This window comes from Aegilops tauschii, chromosome 5, assembly GCF_002575655.3.
Source record: "Aegilops tauschii subsp. strangulata cultivar AL8/78 chromosome 5, Aet v6.0, whole genome shotgun sequence".
NCBI classification, from domain to species: Eukaryota; Viridiplantae; Streptophyta; class Magnoliopsida; order Poales; family Poaceae; genus Aegilops; species Aegilops tauschii.
In genome coordinates, this window is record NC_053039.3 from 112,235,822 (window position 1) to 112,252,902 (window position 17,081).

Here is a 17,081-nt window from a genome sequence, read left to right on the forward strand (position 1 = left end):
CATAACAAATAAACTGAAAGTGCCATGTCGCATTACAATCGAACAAAGTGATAAGTAACCAACAACGGCAGGAAAACCTTCTACGGGACTAAAACCCTGCCGATGCTAATACATATTCCTTCTCCATGATTTTAATAATTTTCATCTTGACCTTCTCTAATGTGTTCACCTCCGGAAAAAAATCCGCGACAATAAGTAGCCTTTACTCATTAATCTCTTCCTGGTCAAATTCATATGTCCAGCGATCTCCGTCCCAGTGTTTTATGCACCGCATCACAAAAGGTCCACATGACACTCTGCAATAAAACACGTGCGATCAACTTAGGACGTAGCATGCACTTGCTTGTACTAGTTGCATGCAGTATGAACTTACCCATCTTTTTGTCTCGGCATTTCGTACTCATTTATTGGCCACGATGAGACATCTGGATATTTTTTTGCTTGAAGAGTTGAGTTGGCCTCCATAATATCCTTAGAAATTTCAGCTCTCTGAAACAAATTAACGAAACCAGAATAATGTATGTCGCAATATAAACCAGAATAATGTATGACCCAATATTTTTTTAATGTGAGTGCGAAAATTATAGCGTACCAGTGTGGCAATCATATTGCGAATTCTTTGGCTAATTACGCCATTAGAATTTCAGTCAAGAACTTGAAACTCCTCCTTGACGGTGTGCATCACTATGGTTATCCAATGATTGTCGTTAACGTGCATAGGAAAATACGCCTACATAACAACCAAATGATGTTAGTGCAATAAAAAACTATTGACTAAGAAAAACTAATAAATATGAAAGCAATACCTTGTCCCGTGCGAAATACTCATCCATTACTCTAGTGAAGACTTTTGTTTTCTTTGTAAGCTTCTCTGAGTTTATATTATTTACTGACTTGGTCTTTCCCCTTGCCCTATTCAACATAAATTTGGGGAACCACGTTGTTGATATGTGACGATCAGCAAAACCACGGTGTTCTAGGTGCTTACAATATGCATTGATGATCTGCATACATTAGTATAAAAATTTTATCAACTTCTGAAGTACAAATGAGGGTTCTATTAAAAACAAATCATACTTACAACGCCATTCAACCATTTAAACGTGAGGACATCATGAAGCATTGCTGGCGTGCATATGTCCCCATCTGGTGGCGGCACATTAACCACGGTTTTGTGCGCATGTTTCTTTGACGATGCAAGAGTCTCAACAAAAACTTTGGCTGCCTCTATGCGATCCGGAGTCATATTAAGAGAACTTGCTAGAATTGAATGTGGTGACGATGCAAACAGATCTAAAGCAATGCAGTTACGGTCAGTTAAATGATAAAAAGAAATTACATAAGGCGTGAATGAATAATAAAGTAGTATTTGACTTACTTTTTTTAACACGTTTCTTGCGGGTAATGAGAAGGTCGTAGGGGGATTGACAATATTTTGACGGATTTCGTTTGCGTTTACCTTCATTGTCCTGACTGCCTTCACCATTACCTATGTTGCTCTTTGCCGGGAAACTCTCAAACGTTTCTTCGGACTTTGTTGGTGACAAACCACCCATAGACTCACCAGAAATGTCAGCATTCTGCAGGGTTCGGGACATAGGCGGAAAGTCTTTTGTCCGTACAGTTGATGCCGAAGATGGAGAGTTTCCATTATCGTCTATAATGAAAGGATCAGTAGCATCACCTTTACCCGGTGTCGTCGCCGGAGCACCCGTGTCATCAACGGGCACGAAGGTATCATTCATACCCGTGAAAGATGTTCCTATCTTTACGTCCGTAGGTGATTCAATATCTGGCCAATATTTTGATGACTTGTACTTGCCATTCTTCATCCCAACTCCTTCACCTACATCATCAAATTCGTCAACGTTGTCCCTCTTAATGGATTTGTACATCACACCTTCCGTGTTCAACCTTTCCATTACCATCTACAAACACAAATGAAACACGATAAGTAGTTGAACAATTAAAGCATTCAATACAACTTCTAAATTACATGTGCACATCTTTCGGGTATATTGAGAACCTCCTTGTGAAGCAGCTTTATGTATGTCATCACACGGTCCATACTATAATTCGTGTTCGATGAAACCGCCGACGTGCTTGGCTTTCTACTCCTGCCACCACCTTTCCGTTTAGTTTTCTTCGTTTCTTCCTCTGGGACAGTCCCTTCACGTGCAACCTTAGCACGTCTGTACTCTTCGCTAATGCAGTTTTCAATCTGTACAACAAACAATAAAATGAATTAAATAACAAATATACTTAATTACTATGTGGGACCAATAAGGACTATACTTATTGACTTACATTGCCGGTACCCCGCCCGTGTATGTTGTCATAGTTGTCTCGCTTTTTCCCTTCCGTTTCTGGCCAGTTAAGCATTAGTGGGTATTCACGAGACAAAGGATCAAATGCATCCAGACCAATTGGCTCAAGTTTTTCCCAGTATATATACTGCATGATAGTAAACACAATTAGTCAGACACATATATCACATAAAAAATTTATGTACATACAACTATTACAAAATGACTTGTACATGAAGAAGAGCCAAGTTCCCGATAGGCCAATGGAATTTTTCAAGATCTTTGACCATTTTTTAATAGCATCCATGCACACCCCCAACGTGAAATATTTCCAATTGTATGACTTGATAGCGTTGACATCCTCCACCATTTTGTAATAACGATAAGGAACAAACTTGGTGGATTGTGGTGCTAAGACTGTACCCATAAGAATCAGTACGTCCCTCTTCACAAAATCATCATCATATGACTGACTATCAACAATATTTTTTATCAAGTCATCGATGAGGATTAGGCCTATTCTTTTGTCTAGAAACTGATTCGGAACAATTTTTTTGGCGTCTAGTTGTACTGTTGCTATCATGCTATTGACATCATCACCCTCGTTACGTAGCCCGAATACGTCATAAAAATCGTCATTAAGCACACTGATGCCGTCAGTATTTGGCCGAATAATAAATCGCTTTCTACTAGTATCATATGTTGTAATCAAAAATTTCAATAATTTTTTCCTCATTTTCACTGAAGGAATTCTCAACATACTGTCCAAATTTGTGTCACGTAGCATCATGCGTTGTCTGGGTGTGAATTTTTCCACCAATTCGCACCACTTCTCAACCGAGCAGTACACATCTCCGTGTTCTTGCATTCTAAATAAGATGAATGTTATCTAACTAGTTACGAGATTTAAAAAACATTACATATGGTTTAATACCATACCTTCCGGCGCCGCGAGGTGCACCGGCAGCCCCCGTTGGCTATCCCCACCCGGTGTGGGTTAGTCGTAGCAGCCGCGCGCTCTCTGCCCACACCACCGCGGTGGCCGACGGCCCGCCCTAAGGTTCTGGGTGCGGGCGACTTTGCCGAGACGGCCCGGCCGGGCCGAGATCCAAGTCGCGCGCGTAGATGAGTGTATGGCCGTCGTGAGGGCGGCAGGGAAGGGAGTTGGGACGGCCACGACGGTGCGACCGTGGGATCAGGGTGAGGTCGTGCGTGGAGGCGGCGGGGTTAGGCGGTCGTGGGGCGAGGTAATGGCGACGTGGTTTCCATGCCCATGCACGCACGTGCGTCGTCATAGACGTGGTCACGCCATAGTGGTCCTCTTGGCCCGTTCCGTAAAACTTCCGCCGGCTGGCCCATGATGCATTTATTGAAAACAAATAAATGCATTGTACTTTAACAGCTCTAGTTTAATACCACATCGCTAAGCCGATGCGCCGTTGACTCCTTTATATAATTTTTTTTACATGAACAAACATCTGAGTTTGTGGGACTCTATTTAGAGGATATGCAGGATCGATGTGAGACTTCACCTGCTCAGAGCTTGTGAAGGTTCACATGGATCATGCATATTCTTCAAAAATAGAGCCATTATCTTCGATGTTTTTTTAACGACAGAAAATATTAATGCGTTTTTTTCTGACAGAAAATATTAATGTGTTTTTTATCTAATTCAACCATTCAATTTTTTTGCACACGCACTCATCACCAGGGCCATCATGCGTGCAAGTTTTCATAATTTTTTGAGACCGTATGAATTTCGTATGGTTTTTTCCGTGAAACGCACCGAAAACACTGACCGGGCATGACGCAACGTGCTTTTGGTATCGAAATACGATCAATTTTTGGATTCAGTGTCGGAGTGGGCATACCAACTCATTTGCAAAATTTCAGGCCATTCTGAAGATGTCAAAAAAAATTGACCTCGTTCTCCGGAGACCGTTCGGGTAGGAGCGAAGGCCACATCCGAAAAAAGTTTTTTTTCGACATCTTCAAATGAACCCAAATTTTTTCCATACTGTTGTACCATCATGACTAGTATGCATGATAAGTTTTATGGCTTTTTGCCACTCTATGTATTTTCTACAACTTTTGCGGTGAAAACACATTAAAGCATTTCCCGGACGCAACTTGTTTTTTGTCTCCAAATACATTCAACGGGTAGCGAAGGGCCCATCCGAAAGGACTTTTTAATCGATGACTAGCATTTACGACAAGTTTCGTTGCTTTTTGCTACTCTATGAATATCCATGATTTTTCCGGAGACCGTTGAGGTCATTCGAAAAATTTCACATCGTTTACCGGAGACCGTTCTGTTATGAGCGAACCGGCCGTTTTGTCTCAGTTTTATTTTACCACTTGTCGTCTCGTAATGTTCAAATGCGCATATTTCCGTTTATTTTTCGAAGCTTTATTGCACGACTAATATCAAATTAAACATAAGGATATTTTTTTTCGGATAAACCATTCCAACTTCATTCATACTTAAAGATATTTTACATAACTTAGAACGAAATTTAAATCTAAATCTAAACCTAAAACTAAACTACTCCTCGTCGCTGGCGCCGGTGAGGTCGACGACCGGCGCCATACCTCCAGCGCCTCCTTCGCCGCCGTCGCCACCGTCGTTGCCGTCGTCGCTGAAGTCGTCGTCCCACCAGTTGCCGCCATGCTGCGCCTCCTGCGCCTGCACCGCCGCCGCCTCGTCTGCTGACTGGGCCAGCACGACAAGTAGCCCCGGGGTGTCGTCGGGGTCGCCGTCTTGCGCGAGGGCGGCCTGCGCCGGCGGGATCGGGACCAGCACCTGCTGTGCCGGAGTACTAGGGCCGGGAGCGGGTGGGCCGTGGCGGCGACGAGAAGAGCCGACCTCGCCGGTAATGTCTCCGACGGGGCGGCCGGCCGCCGCATCCCTGAACGCGCCGAGGACGACATCGAAGTCTTTGTCGCGCCAGAAGCGGCGGCGGGCCTTCCTGTTGTACCGGGCGCCAGGGAAGGCGTGGAGCTGCTCCGCCGTCGGCGGCGGGCCGCGTGTGGGGACGTCGTCTGCGCCGATCCGCCATGGCCCCGGCACCTTCGAAGCCGGCGGCACCATCAGGCAGAACCGGGCGAGGTCCTCCGTGTCGCGGATGGTGAGGCTCAACGGCCAGACGTCGCCCAGCCATGCGCCTTCGTCAGAGTCGCTCGAAGACATCGCTGGGGTGCGTGTCGGTGGCATGGAGAAGAGATGGACTGCCGTGGAGTTGTTTAGGGTGGAGGGAGTGGATGGACTGGCGCAGGGCCGGGCGGCCTTTTATAGCCGGCGGGTGGAGGGACTGGCCCGGGGCGAGCCGCCGGTGGCGCGCGCCACGAGGGAGAGGTGGGCGGCCCGACGCGGGCGGCTGGCGGCACGCGCGGCGGCGGTGGCGTGGGAAGGCGGGCGGGCTACAGGCGCGGCAGCGGTGGCGTGTGAAGGCGCGAGGACGGCAGACGCGGCAGGCGAGGCATCGGTGGCGTCTGAAGGCGGGCGGGCGGTCGCCGCAGCGGTGGCAGCCGAGCGGTCGCGTCAACAGCCGGCCCGAGGCAGAAGGCGGGCGGCAAGCGGGCGGTCGCCGCACGTGCGGCAATGGAGGGCGCGGCCTACGAGGGCAGCAGGCGGGCGGCAAGAGATCGGCCGCGAGCAGTCGGCGCCTGCATGCACGCCGCAATTACTGCAAGCAATTAACTGCATGACGATACAGCCGTCCGCGCCACATCCACACGTACGCCCCCACTGGTCAACGCCGACTTTTGAAAAAAAAACACGCCCTGCATCTGACATAGTGGGCCCATGGATGCTAACTACTCGGCTCGGCTCGCGTCCTCACGGCTGCCAAGCGGCTCGGCTCGTCCCGCAGCCCCGTATACACAGGCGCGCGGAGGTATCGGCGTGGACGCGCGGGGTAGATTTTTTACATAAGACGATCGTGTCCCTGGCAGCGAAGGGGTATGGGCGAATCTCAGCCCTTGATGTGTTTAAGAGGGGTGTACCAAGCAGAAGTGTTGCAAAAATAAAATAAAAATCACACGTAAAAGTTGGAGCAAAATAACCCGCATAAAAGAAAAGTTGGAGCAGAATGATCTATGAAGCGACCATACTACTATTTGTATACCCCCTTCGTTCGGATATTCATTTCAGCGACAAGTAATTCGAGACATAGAGAGTACTATTTCTTCCCGTGGTTAAACTTTGCATGGATTCAGACAGAGAAGTTGGTTAGCTAGGGCCTATATTAATTTCCGGCCAATTATCGTCACATGCTTCTCTCGCGAAAACAAACTTAGTACATAGTCCCTCCGTTCAAAAATGCAATATAAGATGTTAAATATTTCTGTAACTTAGATGTATATAGACATATTCTATTGTGTTTGTTCACTCATTTTAATCCGTATATAGTCCATATTAAAATATTCAAAATGTCTTATATTTGTGAATGGAGGGAATATTTTTTTATTTCTTTCAAAAAACTTTCGACATTTTCATCAATTGTCATGGTAGTCGAAAGAACACTTGAAGTAACAGAAATTACATCTACTAGGTCCTTAGATCATCTAGAGACGGCCACAATCACTGAAGCAAGTCGATGACATGCCACCGTCATCATTCCTCCACGGGAGTCAGACAAACCTTGTTGAAGTAAAAAAAATCAGAAAGTCGTCATTCTAAGGCCCCCACATGACCAACGCCCAGAACAACAACCTGTTGGGAATCGTAGCATAATATTAAAATTTTCCTACGCTCACCCAGATGCATCTATGGAGTCTACTAGCAACGAGGGGAAAGGAGTGCATCTACATACCCTTGTAGATCGCGAGCGGAAGCGTTCCAATGAACGTGGATGACGGAGTCGTACTCGCCGTGATCCAAATCACCGATGACCGAGCGCCGAACGGACGGCACCTCCGCGTTCAACACACGTACGGTGCAGCGACGTCTCCTCCTTCTTGATCCAGCAAGGGGAAAGGAGAGGTTGATGGAGATCCAGCAGCACGACGGCGTGGTGGTGGATGTAGCGGGTCTCGGCAGGGCTTCGCTAAGCTTCTGCGAGAGAGAGAGAGGTGTTGCAGGGGAGGAGGGAGGCGCCCAAGGCTGTTGTGTGCTGCCCTCCCTCCCCCCCTTTATATAGGCCCCCTGGGGGGGCGCCGGCCCCAAGAGATGGGATCTCAAGGGGGGGCGGCGGCCACAAAGGGGGGAAGGGGTGCCTTGCCCCCCAAGGCAAGGGGGAACTCCCCCCCTAGGGTTCCCAACCCTAGGCGCATGGGGGAGGCCCAAGGGGGGCGCCCCAGCACACTAAGGGTTGGTTCCCTTCCACTTTCAGCCCACGGGGCCCTCCGGGATAGGTGGCCCCACCCGGTGGACCCCCGGGACCCTTCCGGTGGTCCCGGTACAATACCGGTAACCCCCGAAACTTTCCCGGTGGCCGAAACTGGACTTCCTATATATAATTCTTCACCTCCGGACCATTCCGGAACCTCTCGTGACGTCCGGGATCTCATCCGGGACTCCGAACAACTTTCGGGTTTCCGCATACATATATCTCTACAACCCTAGCGTCACCGGACCTTAAGTGTGTAGACCCTACGGGTTCGGGAGACATGCAGACATGACCGAGACGCCTCTCCGGTCAATAACCAACAGCGGGATCTGGATACCCATGTTGGCTCCCACATGTTCCACGATGATCTCATCGGATGAACCACGGTGTCGAGGATTCAATCAATCCCGTATGCAATTCCCTTTGTCAATCGGTATGTTACTTGCCCGAGATTCGATCGTCGGTATCCCAATACCTTGTTCAATCTCGTTACCGGCAAGTCTCTTTACTCGTACCGCAATGCATGATCCCGTGACTAACGCCTTAGTCACATTGAGCTCATTATGATGATGCATCACCGAGTGGGCCCAGAGATACCTCTCCGTCACACGGAGTGACAAATCCCAGTCTCGATCCGTGCCAACCCAACAGACACTTTCGGAGATACCCATAGTGCACCTTTATAGTCACCCAGTTATGTTGTGACGTTTGGCACACCCAAAGCACTCCTACGGTATCCGGGAGTTGCACGATCTCATGGTCTAAGGAAAAGATACTTGACATTGGAAAAGCTCTAGCAAATGAAACTAAACGATCTTTTATGCTATGCTTAGGATTGGGTCTTGTCCATCACATCATTCTCCTAATGATGTGATCCCGTTATCAATGACATCCAATGTCCATAGTCAGGAAACCATGACTATCTGTTGATCAACGAGCTAGTCAACTAGAGGCTTACTAGGGACACGTTGTGGTCTATGTATTCACACATGTATTACGATTTCCGGACAATACAATTATAGCATGAACAATAGACGATTATCATGAACAAAGAAATATAATAATAACCTTTTATTATTGCCTCTAGGGCATATTTCCAACAGTCTCTCACTTGCATTAGAGTCAATAATCTAGTTACATTGTGATGAATCGAACACCCATTGCGTCCTGGTGTTGATCATGTTTTGCTCTAGGGAGAGGTTTAGTCAACGGATCTGCTACATTCAGGTCCGTATGTACTTTACAAATATCTATGTCTCCATTTTGAACACTTTCACGAATGGAGTTGAAACGACGCTTGATATGCCTGGTCTTCCTGTGAAACCTGGGCTCCTTCGCAAGGGCAATAACTCCAGTGTTGTCACAGAAGAGAGTCATCGGGCCCGACACATTGGGAATCACCCCTAGGTCGGTAATGAACTCCTTCATCCAGACTGCTTCCTGTGCTGCCTCCGAGGCTGCCATGTATTCCGCTTCACATGTAGATCCCGCCACGACGCTTTGCTTGCAACTGCACCAGCTTACTGCTCCTCCATTCAAAATATACACGTATCCGGTCTGTGACTTCGAGTCATCCAGATCTGTGTCGAAGCTAGCGTCGACGTAACCCTTTACGACGAGCTCTTCGTCACCTTCATAAACGAGAAACATATCCTTAGTCCTCTTCAGGTACTTCAGGATATTCTTGACCGCTATCCAGTGTTCCTTGCTGGGATTACTTTGGTACCTTCCTACCAAACTTACGGCAAGATTTACATCAGGTCTGGTACACAGCATGGCATACATAATAGACCCTATGGCCGAGGCATAGGGGATGACACTCATCTTTTCTCTATCTTCTGCCGTGGTCGGGCATTGAGCCGTGCTCAACTGCACACCTTGCAATACAGGCAAGAACCCCTTCTTGGACTGATCCATATTGAACTTCTTCAATATCTTGTCAAGGTATGTACTCTGTGAAAGACCAATGAGGCGTCTTGATCTATCTCTATAGATCTTGATGCCTAATATATAAGCAGCTTCTCCAAGGTCCTTCATTGAAAAACACTTATTCAAATAGGTCTTAATACTTTCCAAGAATTCTATATCATTTCCCATCAATAGTATGTCATCCACATATAATTGAGAAATGCTACAGAGCTCCCACTCACTTTCTTGTAAACACAGGCTTCTCCATAAGTCTGTGTGAACCCAAACACTTTGATCATCTCATCAAAGCGAATGTTCCAACTCCGAGATGCTTGCACCAGCCCATAGATTGAGCGTTGGAGCTTGCATACTTTGTTAGCATCCTTACGATCGACAAAACCTTCCGGCTGCATCATATACAACTCTTCCTTAAGGAAGCCGTTAAGGAATGCCGTTTTGACGTCCATCTGCCATATCTCATAATCATAGTATGCGGCAATTGCTAACATGATTCGGACGGACTTCAGCTTCGCTACGGGTGAGAAAGTCTCATCGTAGTCAACCCCTTGAACTTGTCGATAACCCTTAGCGACAAGTCGAGCTTTGTAGATGGTCACATTACCATCTGCGTCCGTCTTCTTCTTAAAGATCCATTTGTTTTCTATGGCTCGCCGCTCATCGGGCAAGTCAGTCAAAGTCCATACTTTGTTTTCATACATGGATTCTATCTCGGATTTCATGGCTTCTAGCCATTTGTCGGAATCCGGGCCCGCCATCGCTTCTTCATAGTTCGAAGGTTCACCGTTGTCTAACAACATGATTTCCAGGATAGGGTTGCCGTACCACTCTGGTGCGAAACGTGTCCTTGTGGACCTACGAAGTTCAGTAACTTGATCCGAAGTTTCATGATCATCATCATTAACTTCTTCCCCAGTCGGTGTAGGCACCACAGGAACATTTTCCCGTGCTGCGCTACTTTCCGGTTCGGAAGGGGTGACTATCACCTCATCAAGTTCCACTTTCCTCCCACTCAATTCTTTCGAGAGAAACTCCTTCTCTAGAAAGGACCCGTTCTTGGCAACGAAGATCTTGCCTTCGGATCTGAGGTAGAAGGTGTACCCAATAGTTTCCTTAGGGTATCCTATGAAGACGCATTTTTCCGATTTGGGTTCGAGCTTTTCAGGTTGAAGTTTCTTGACATAAGCATCGCATCCCCAAACTTTTAGAAACGACAGCTTAGGTTTTTTCCCAAACCATAATTCATACGGTGTCGTCTCAACGGATTTCAACGGAGCCCTATTTAAAGTGAATGCGGCAGTCTCTAAAGCATAGCCCCAAAATGAGAGCGGTAAATCGGTAAGAGACATCATAGATCGCACCATATCCAATAGAGTGCGATTACGACGTTCGGACACACCATTTCTCTGAGGTGTTCCAGGCGGCGTGAGTTGTGAAACTATTCCACATTTCCTTAAGTGTGTACCAAATTCATGACTTAAATATTCTCCACCACGATCTGATCATAAGAATTTTATTTTTCTGTCACGTTGATTCTCAACCTCACTCTGAAATTCCTTGAACTTTTCAAAGGTTTCAGACTTGTGTTTCATTAGGTAGATATACCCATATCTACTTAAATCATCAGTGAGAGTGAGAACATAACGATATCCTCCGCGAGCCTCAACACTCATTGGACCGCACACATTGGTATGTATGATTTCCAATAAGTTGGTTGCTTGCTCCATTGTTCCGGAGAACGGAGTCTTGGTCATCTTACCCATGAGGCATGGTTCGCATGTGTCAAATGATTCGTAATCAAGAGACTCCAAAAGTCCATCTGCATGGAGCTTCTTCATGCGCTTGACACCAATGTGACCAAGGCGGCAGTGCCACAAGTATGTGGGACTATCGTCATCAACTTTACATCTTTTGGTATTCACACTATGAACATGTGTAACATCACGTTCGAGATTCATCAAAAATAAACCATTGACCAGCGGGGCATGACCATAAAACATATCTCTCAAATAAATAGAACAACCATTATTCTCGGATTTAAATGAGTAGCCATCTCGAATTAAACGAGATCCAGATACAATGTTCATGCTCAAAGCTGGCACTAAATAACAATTATTGAGGTTTAAAACTAATCCCGTAGGGAGATGCAGAGGTAGCGTGCCGGCGGCGATCACATCGACCTTGGAACCATTCCCGACGCGCATCGTCACCTCGTCCTTTGCCAGTCTCCGTTTATTCCGTAGTTCCTGTTTTGAGTTACAAATATGAGCAACCGCACCGGTATCAAATACCCAGGAGCTACTACGAGTACTGGTAAGGTACACATCAATTACTTGTATATCACATATACCTTGGGTGTTGCCGGCCTTCTTCTTGTCCGCTAAATATTTGGGGCAGTTCGCTTCCAGTGACCACTTCCCTTGCAATAAAAGCACTCAGTCTCGGGCTTGGGTCCATTCTTTGACTTCTTCCCGGTAACTGGTTTACCGGGCGCAGCAACTCCCTTGCCGTCCTTCTTGAAGTTCTTCTTACCCTTGCCCTTCTTGAACTTAGTGGTTTTATTCACCATCAACACTTGATGTTCTTTTCTGATCTCCCCTTCCGCTGATTTCAGCATTGAATATACCTCGGGAATGGTCTATTCCATCCCCTGCATATTGTAGTTCATCACAAAGCTCTTGTAGCTTGGTGGAAGCGACTGGAGGATTCTGTCAATGACCGCGTCATCCGGGAGATTAACTCCCAGCTGAGACAAGCGGTTGTGCAACCCAGACATTCTGAGTATGTGCTCACTAACAGAACTGTTCTCCTCCATTTTACAGCTGAAGAACTTGTCGGAGACATCATATCTCTCGACCCGGGCATGAGCTTGAAAAACCAGTTTCAGCTCCTCGAACATCTCGTATGCTCCATGTTTCTCAAAACGCTTTTGGAGACCCGGTTCTAAGCTGTAAAGCATGCCGCACTGAACGAGGGAGTAATCATCAGCACGTGATTGCCAAGCGTTCATAACGTCTTGGTTTTCTGGGATTGGTGCTTCACCTAGCGGTGCTTCTAAGACATAATCTTTCTTGGCTACTATGAGGATGAGCCTCAGGTTCCGGACCCAGTCCGTATAGTTGCTGCCATCATCTTTCAGCTTGGTTTTCTCTAGGAACGCGTTGAAATTGAGGACAACATTGGCCATTTGATCTACAATACATAGTGTAAAGATTTTAGACTAAGTTCATGATAATTGAGTTCATCTAATCAAATTATTTAATGAACTCCCACTCAGATAGACATCCCTCTAGTCATCTAAGTGAAACATGATCCGAATTCAACTAGGCCGTGTCCGATCATCACGTGAGACGGACTAGTCAAGATCGATGAACATCTCCATGTTGATCGTATCTTCTATACGACTCATGCTCGACCTTTCGGTCCTCCGTGTTCTGAGGCCATGTCTGTACATGCTAGGCTCGTCAAGTCAACCTAAGTGTATTGTGTGTGTTCCGAGGCCATGTCTGTACATGCTAGGCTCGTCAACACCCGTTGTATTCGAACGTTAGAATCTATCACACCCGATCATCACGTGGTGCTTCGAAACAACGAACCTTCGCAACGGTGCACAGTTAGGGTGAACACTTTCTTGAAATTAATATAAGGGATCATCTTACTTACTACCGTCGTTCTAAGCAAATAAGATGCAAAAACATGATAAACATCACATGCAATCAAATAGTGACATGATATGGACAATATCATTATGCTCCTTTGATCTCCATCTTCGGGGCACCATGATCATCTTCGTCACCGGCATGACACCATGATCTCCATCATCATGATCTCCATCATTGTGTCTTTATGAAGTCGTCACGCCAACGATTACTTCTACTTCTATGGCTAACGCGTTTAGCAACAAAGTAAAGTAAATTACATGGCGTTATTCAATGACACGCAGGTCATGCAAAATAATAAAGACAACTCCTATGGCTCCTGCCGGTTGTCATACTCATCGACATGCAAGTCGTGATTCCTATTACAAGAATATGATCAATCTCATACATCACATATATCATTCATCACATCTTCTGGCCATATCACATCACATAGCACTTGCTGCAAAAACAAGTTAGACGTCCTCTAATTGTTGTTGCAAGTTTTTTTACGTGGTTTGTAGGTTTCTAGCAAGAACGTTTTCTTACCTACGTATGACCACAACGTGATTTGCCAATTTCTATTTACCCTTCATAAGGACCCTTTTCATCGAATCCGTTCCGACTAAAGTAGGAGAGACAGACACCCGCTAGCCACCTTATGCAACTAGTGCATGTCAGTCGGTGGAACCTGTCTCACGTAAGCGTACGTGTAAGGTCGGTCCGGGCCGCTTCATCCTACAATGCCGCCGAAACAAGAAACGACTAGTAGCGGCAAGAAGAATTGGCAAACTCAACGCCCACAACTGCTTTGTGTTCTACTCGTGCAAAGTAACTACGCATAGGCCTGGCTCATGATGCCACTGTTGAGAATCGTAGCATAATATTAAAATTTTCCTACGCTCACCAAGATGCATCTATGGAGTCTACTAGCAACGAGGGGAAAGGAGTGCATCTACATACCCTTGTAGATCGCGAGCGGAAGCGTTTCAATGAACGTGGATGACGGAGTCGTACTTGCCGTGATCCAAATCACCGATGACCGAGTGCCGAACGGACGGCACCTCCGCGTTCAACACACGTACGGTGCAGCGACGTCTCCTCCTTCTTGATCCAGCAAGGGGAAAGGAGAGGTTGATGGAGATCCAGCAGCACGACGGCGTGGTGGTGGATGTAGCGGGTCTCGGCAGGGCTTCGCTAAGCTTCTGCGAGAGAGAGAGAGAGGTGTTGCAGGGGAGGAGGGAGGCGCCCAAGGCTGTTGTGTGCTGCCCTCCCTCCCCCCTTTATATAGGCCCCCTGGGGGGGCGCCGGCCCCAAGAGATGGGATCTCAAGGGGGGCGGCGGCCACAAGGGGGGGAAGGGGTGCCTTGCCCCCCAAGGCAAGGGGGAACTCCCCCTAGGGTTCCCAACCCTAGGCGCATGGGGGGAGGCCCAAGGGGGGCGCCCCAGCCCACTAAGGGCTGGTTCCCTTCCACTTTCAGCCCACGGGGCCCTCCGGGATAGGTGGCCCCACCCGGTGGACCCCCGGGACCCTTCCGGTGGTCCGGTACAATACCGGTAACCCCCGAAACTTTCCCGGTGGCCGAAACTGGACTTCCTATATATAATTCTTCACCTCCGGACCATTCCGGAACCTCTCGTGACGTCCGGGATCTCATCCGGGACTCCGAACAACTTTCGGGTTTCCGCATACATATATCTCTACAACCCTAGCGTCACCGGACCTTAAGTGTGTAGACCCTACGGGTTCGGGAGACATGCAGACATGACCGAGAAGCCTCTCCGGTCAATAACCAACAGCGGGATCTGGATACCCATGTTGGCTCCCACATGTTCCACGATGATCTCATCGGATGAACCACGGTGTCGAGGATTCAATCAATCCCGTATGCAATTCCCTTTGTCAATCGGTATGTTACTTGCCCGAGATTCGATCGTCGGTATCCCAATACCTTGTTCAATCTCGTTACGGCAAGTCTCTTTACTCGTACCGCAATGCATGATCCCGTGACTAACGCCTTAGTCACATTGAGCTCATTATGATGATGCATCACCGAGTGGGCCCAGAGATACCTCTCCGTCACACGGAGTGACAAATCCCAGTCTCGATCCGTGCCAACCCAACAGACACTTTCGGAGATACCCGTAGTGCACCTTTATAGTCACCCAGTTATGTTGTGACGTTTGGCACACCCAAAGCACTCCTACGGTATCCGGGAGTTGCACGATCTCATGGTCTAAGGAAAAGATACTTGACATTGGAAAAGCTCTAGCAAATGAAACTACACGATCTTTTATGCTATGCTTAGGATTGGGTCTTGTCCATCACATCATTCTCCTAATGATGTGATCCCGTTATCAATGACATCCAATGTCCATAGTCAGGAAACCATGACTATCTGTTGATCAACGAGCTAGTCAACTAGAGGCTTACTAGGGACACGTTGTGGTCTATGTATTCACACATGTATTATGATTTCCGGACAATACAATTATAGCATGAACAATAGACGATTATCATGAACAAAGAAATATAATAATAACCTTTTATTATTGCCTCTAGGGCATATTTCCAACACAACCGTCACTGATGAAGAGAAGCGTAGATTGGAAAGATCGAAAGGGTAGACACACGAATCGTAGATCAACAAAGACCGGATCCAAGTAGATCCATCGAAGACAAACACCGATCGAATCTTGCTAGATTCGTTGGAGACACACCTCCATGCGCCCTCCAACGACATTAGATGCACCACCGGGATGGTGATGGCCCCAGGAGAACCTTATCCTATTTTCAGAGAGCCGCCTCACCTTCTTGAGCACGGCACAAATCGAAACCAAATTAAAAAAACACCTAAAACGGAACATGTGCCCTTTCGTCGGCAAGAGTCAGGGTCCATCGCGCCTTCATGGTCCTAAGGCCACAAGAGACGAGGTCAGATGACGGTGGCGCCGGCGAGAGGCAAGAAATCCTTGTCACCTGGAAGTCGCCTTCCGTGGAGAGGAGAAAAACATTTCGGTTAGCACATATTTACCATAATACTATTTTTTTCATTTATAGAAATAACGCAATATCTCAAAAATCCAAATTACGACATGACATACGAGCGTTATTTGAGAAGATTTCTCATGGTTAATTCAGATCCTCACAACCCATGTTATATTAACTCTTTATTATCGACATATTCGAGATCAGAAAGGAGAATAAGTCGGTCATCAAATAGTCTCGCCATTTCAAAATTATCTTCTTATCAACTTTACATGCCTCCCCTCTACGTGCCGCTCTGGTGGTCGATGGTGGGAGGGGAATTCTGATGCCTTCGCTCTGGTTAGTAGCTTAGGTTAAGACTTTTAGTCCTCGCAGGTGCGGCGCTCAGGAGGATGGTAGCGCTTCTTCTTCGAGTTTGTCCTCCAGGCTTTGATACTCCCTTCGTTTCTAAATATAAGTCCTTATAGAGATGTAATACGAATTACATACAGATGTATATAGACATATTTTAAAGTGTAGATTCATTCATTTTATTTCATATGTAGTATGTATTGAAATCTCTAAAAAACATATATTTAGGAACGAAGGGAGTACGGCCTTAGCTGTTACTTTTGGGTGAGTATTTATGGTGTTTCCTTATTGTGATTTTCTAATGATAAGTATACCTCTGTCATTGTGTCTAATAATTATACCCCTATGCCATGGATTAAGAAGTTTAACAGCTAACTTTCTAGACCAAACATCTATTTCAAATTGGGTGAACGTGTATATATCTATCTAAAATGGGGAGGCACCCTCACTGCCAGACTGCAGTAATTATGAACTCCCAAATGAAAATGCAACAAGTACAACAGCCACAAGACCTACTACAAGTAGAACAACGTGCCGGCGA

General features: G+C 46.7%; 1 protein-coding gene across 1 annotated transcript; it reads right to left on the minus strand.

Moving 5' to 3' along the window:
• Positions 1–202: 202 nt before the first annotated feature.
• Positions 203–2,596, minus strand: LOC109750002 (uncharacterized). The gene is made up of 7 exons (XM_020308941.1): positions 2,540–2,596; positions 2,308–2,454; positions 2,027–2,221; positions 1,460–1,928; positions 1,082–1,293; positions 374–489; positions 203–296 (listed from the first exon to the last, which is right to left on the minus strand). Exons 1-7 carry the CDS (start codon positions 2,594–2,596, stop codon positions 203–205), a joined length of 1,290 nt encoding a protein of 429 aa, XP_020164530.1.
• Positions 2,597–17,081: the final 14,485 nt, after the last annotated feature.

Excerpts from the sequence above, each read along its gene's own strand:
- LOC109750002 (XM_020308941.1), bottom strand. The coding sequence starts at position 2,596 with ATGGTCAAAGATCTTGAAAAATTCCATTGGCCTATCGGGAACTTGGCT. Across the intron at positions 1,929-2,026 it reads TAAAGCTGCTTCACAAGGAG|ATGGTAATGGAAAGGTTGAA; the intron begins GTTCTCAATATA and ends TTGTGTTTGTAG. Across the intron at positions 297-373 it reads ATGCCGAGACAAAAAGATGG|AGTGTCATGTGGACCTTTTG; the intron begins GTAAGTTCATAC and ends GTTTTATTGCAG.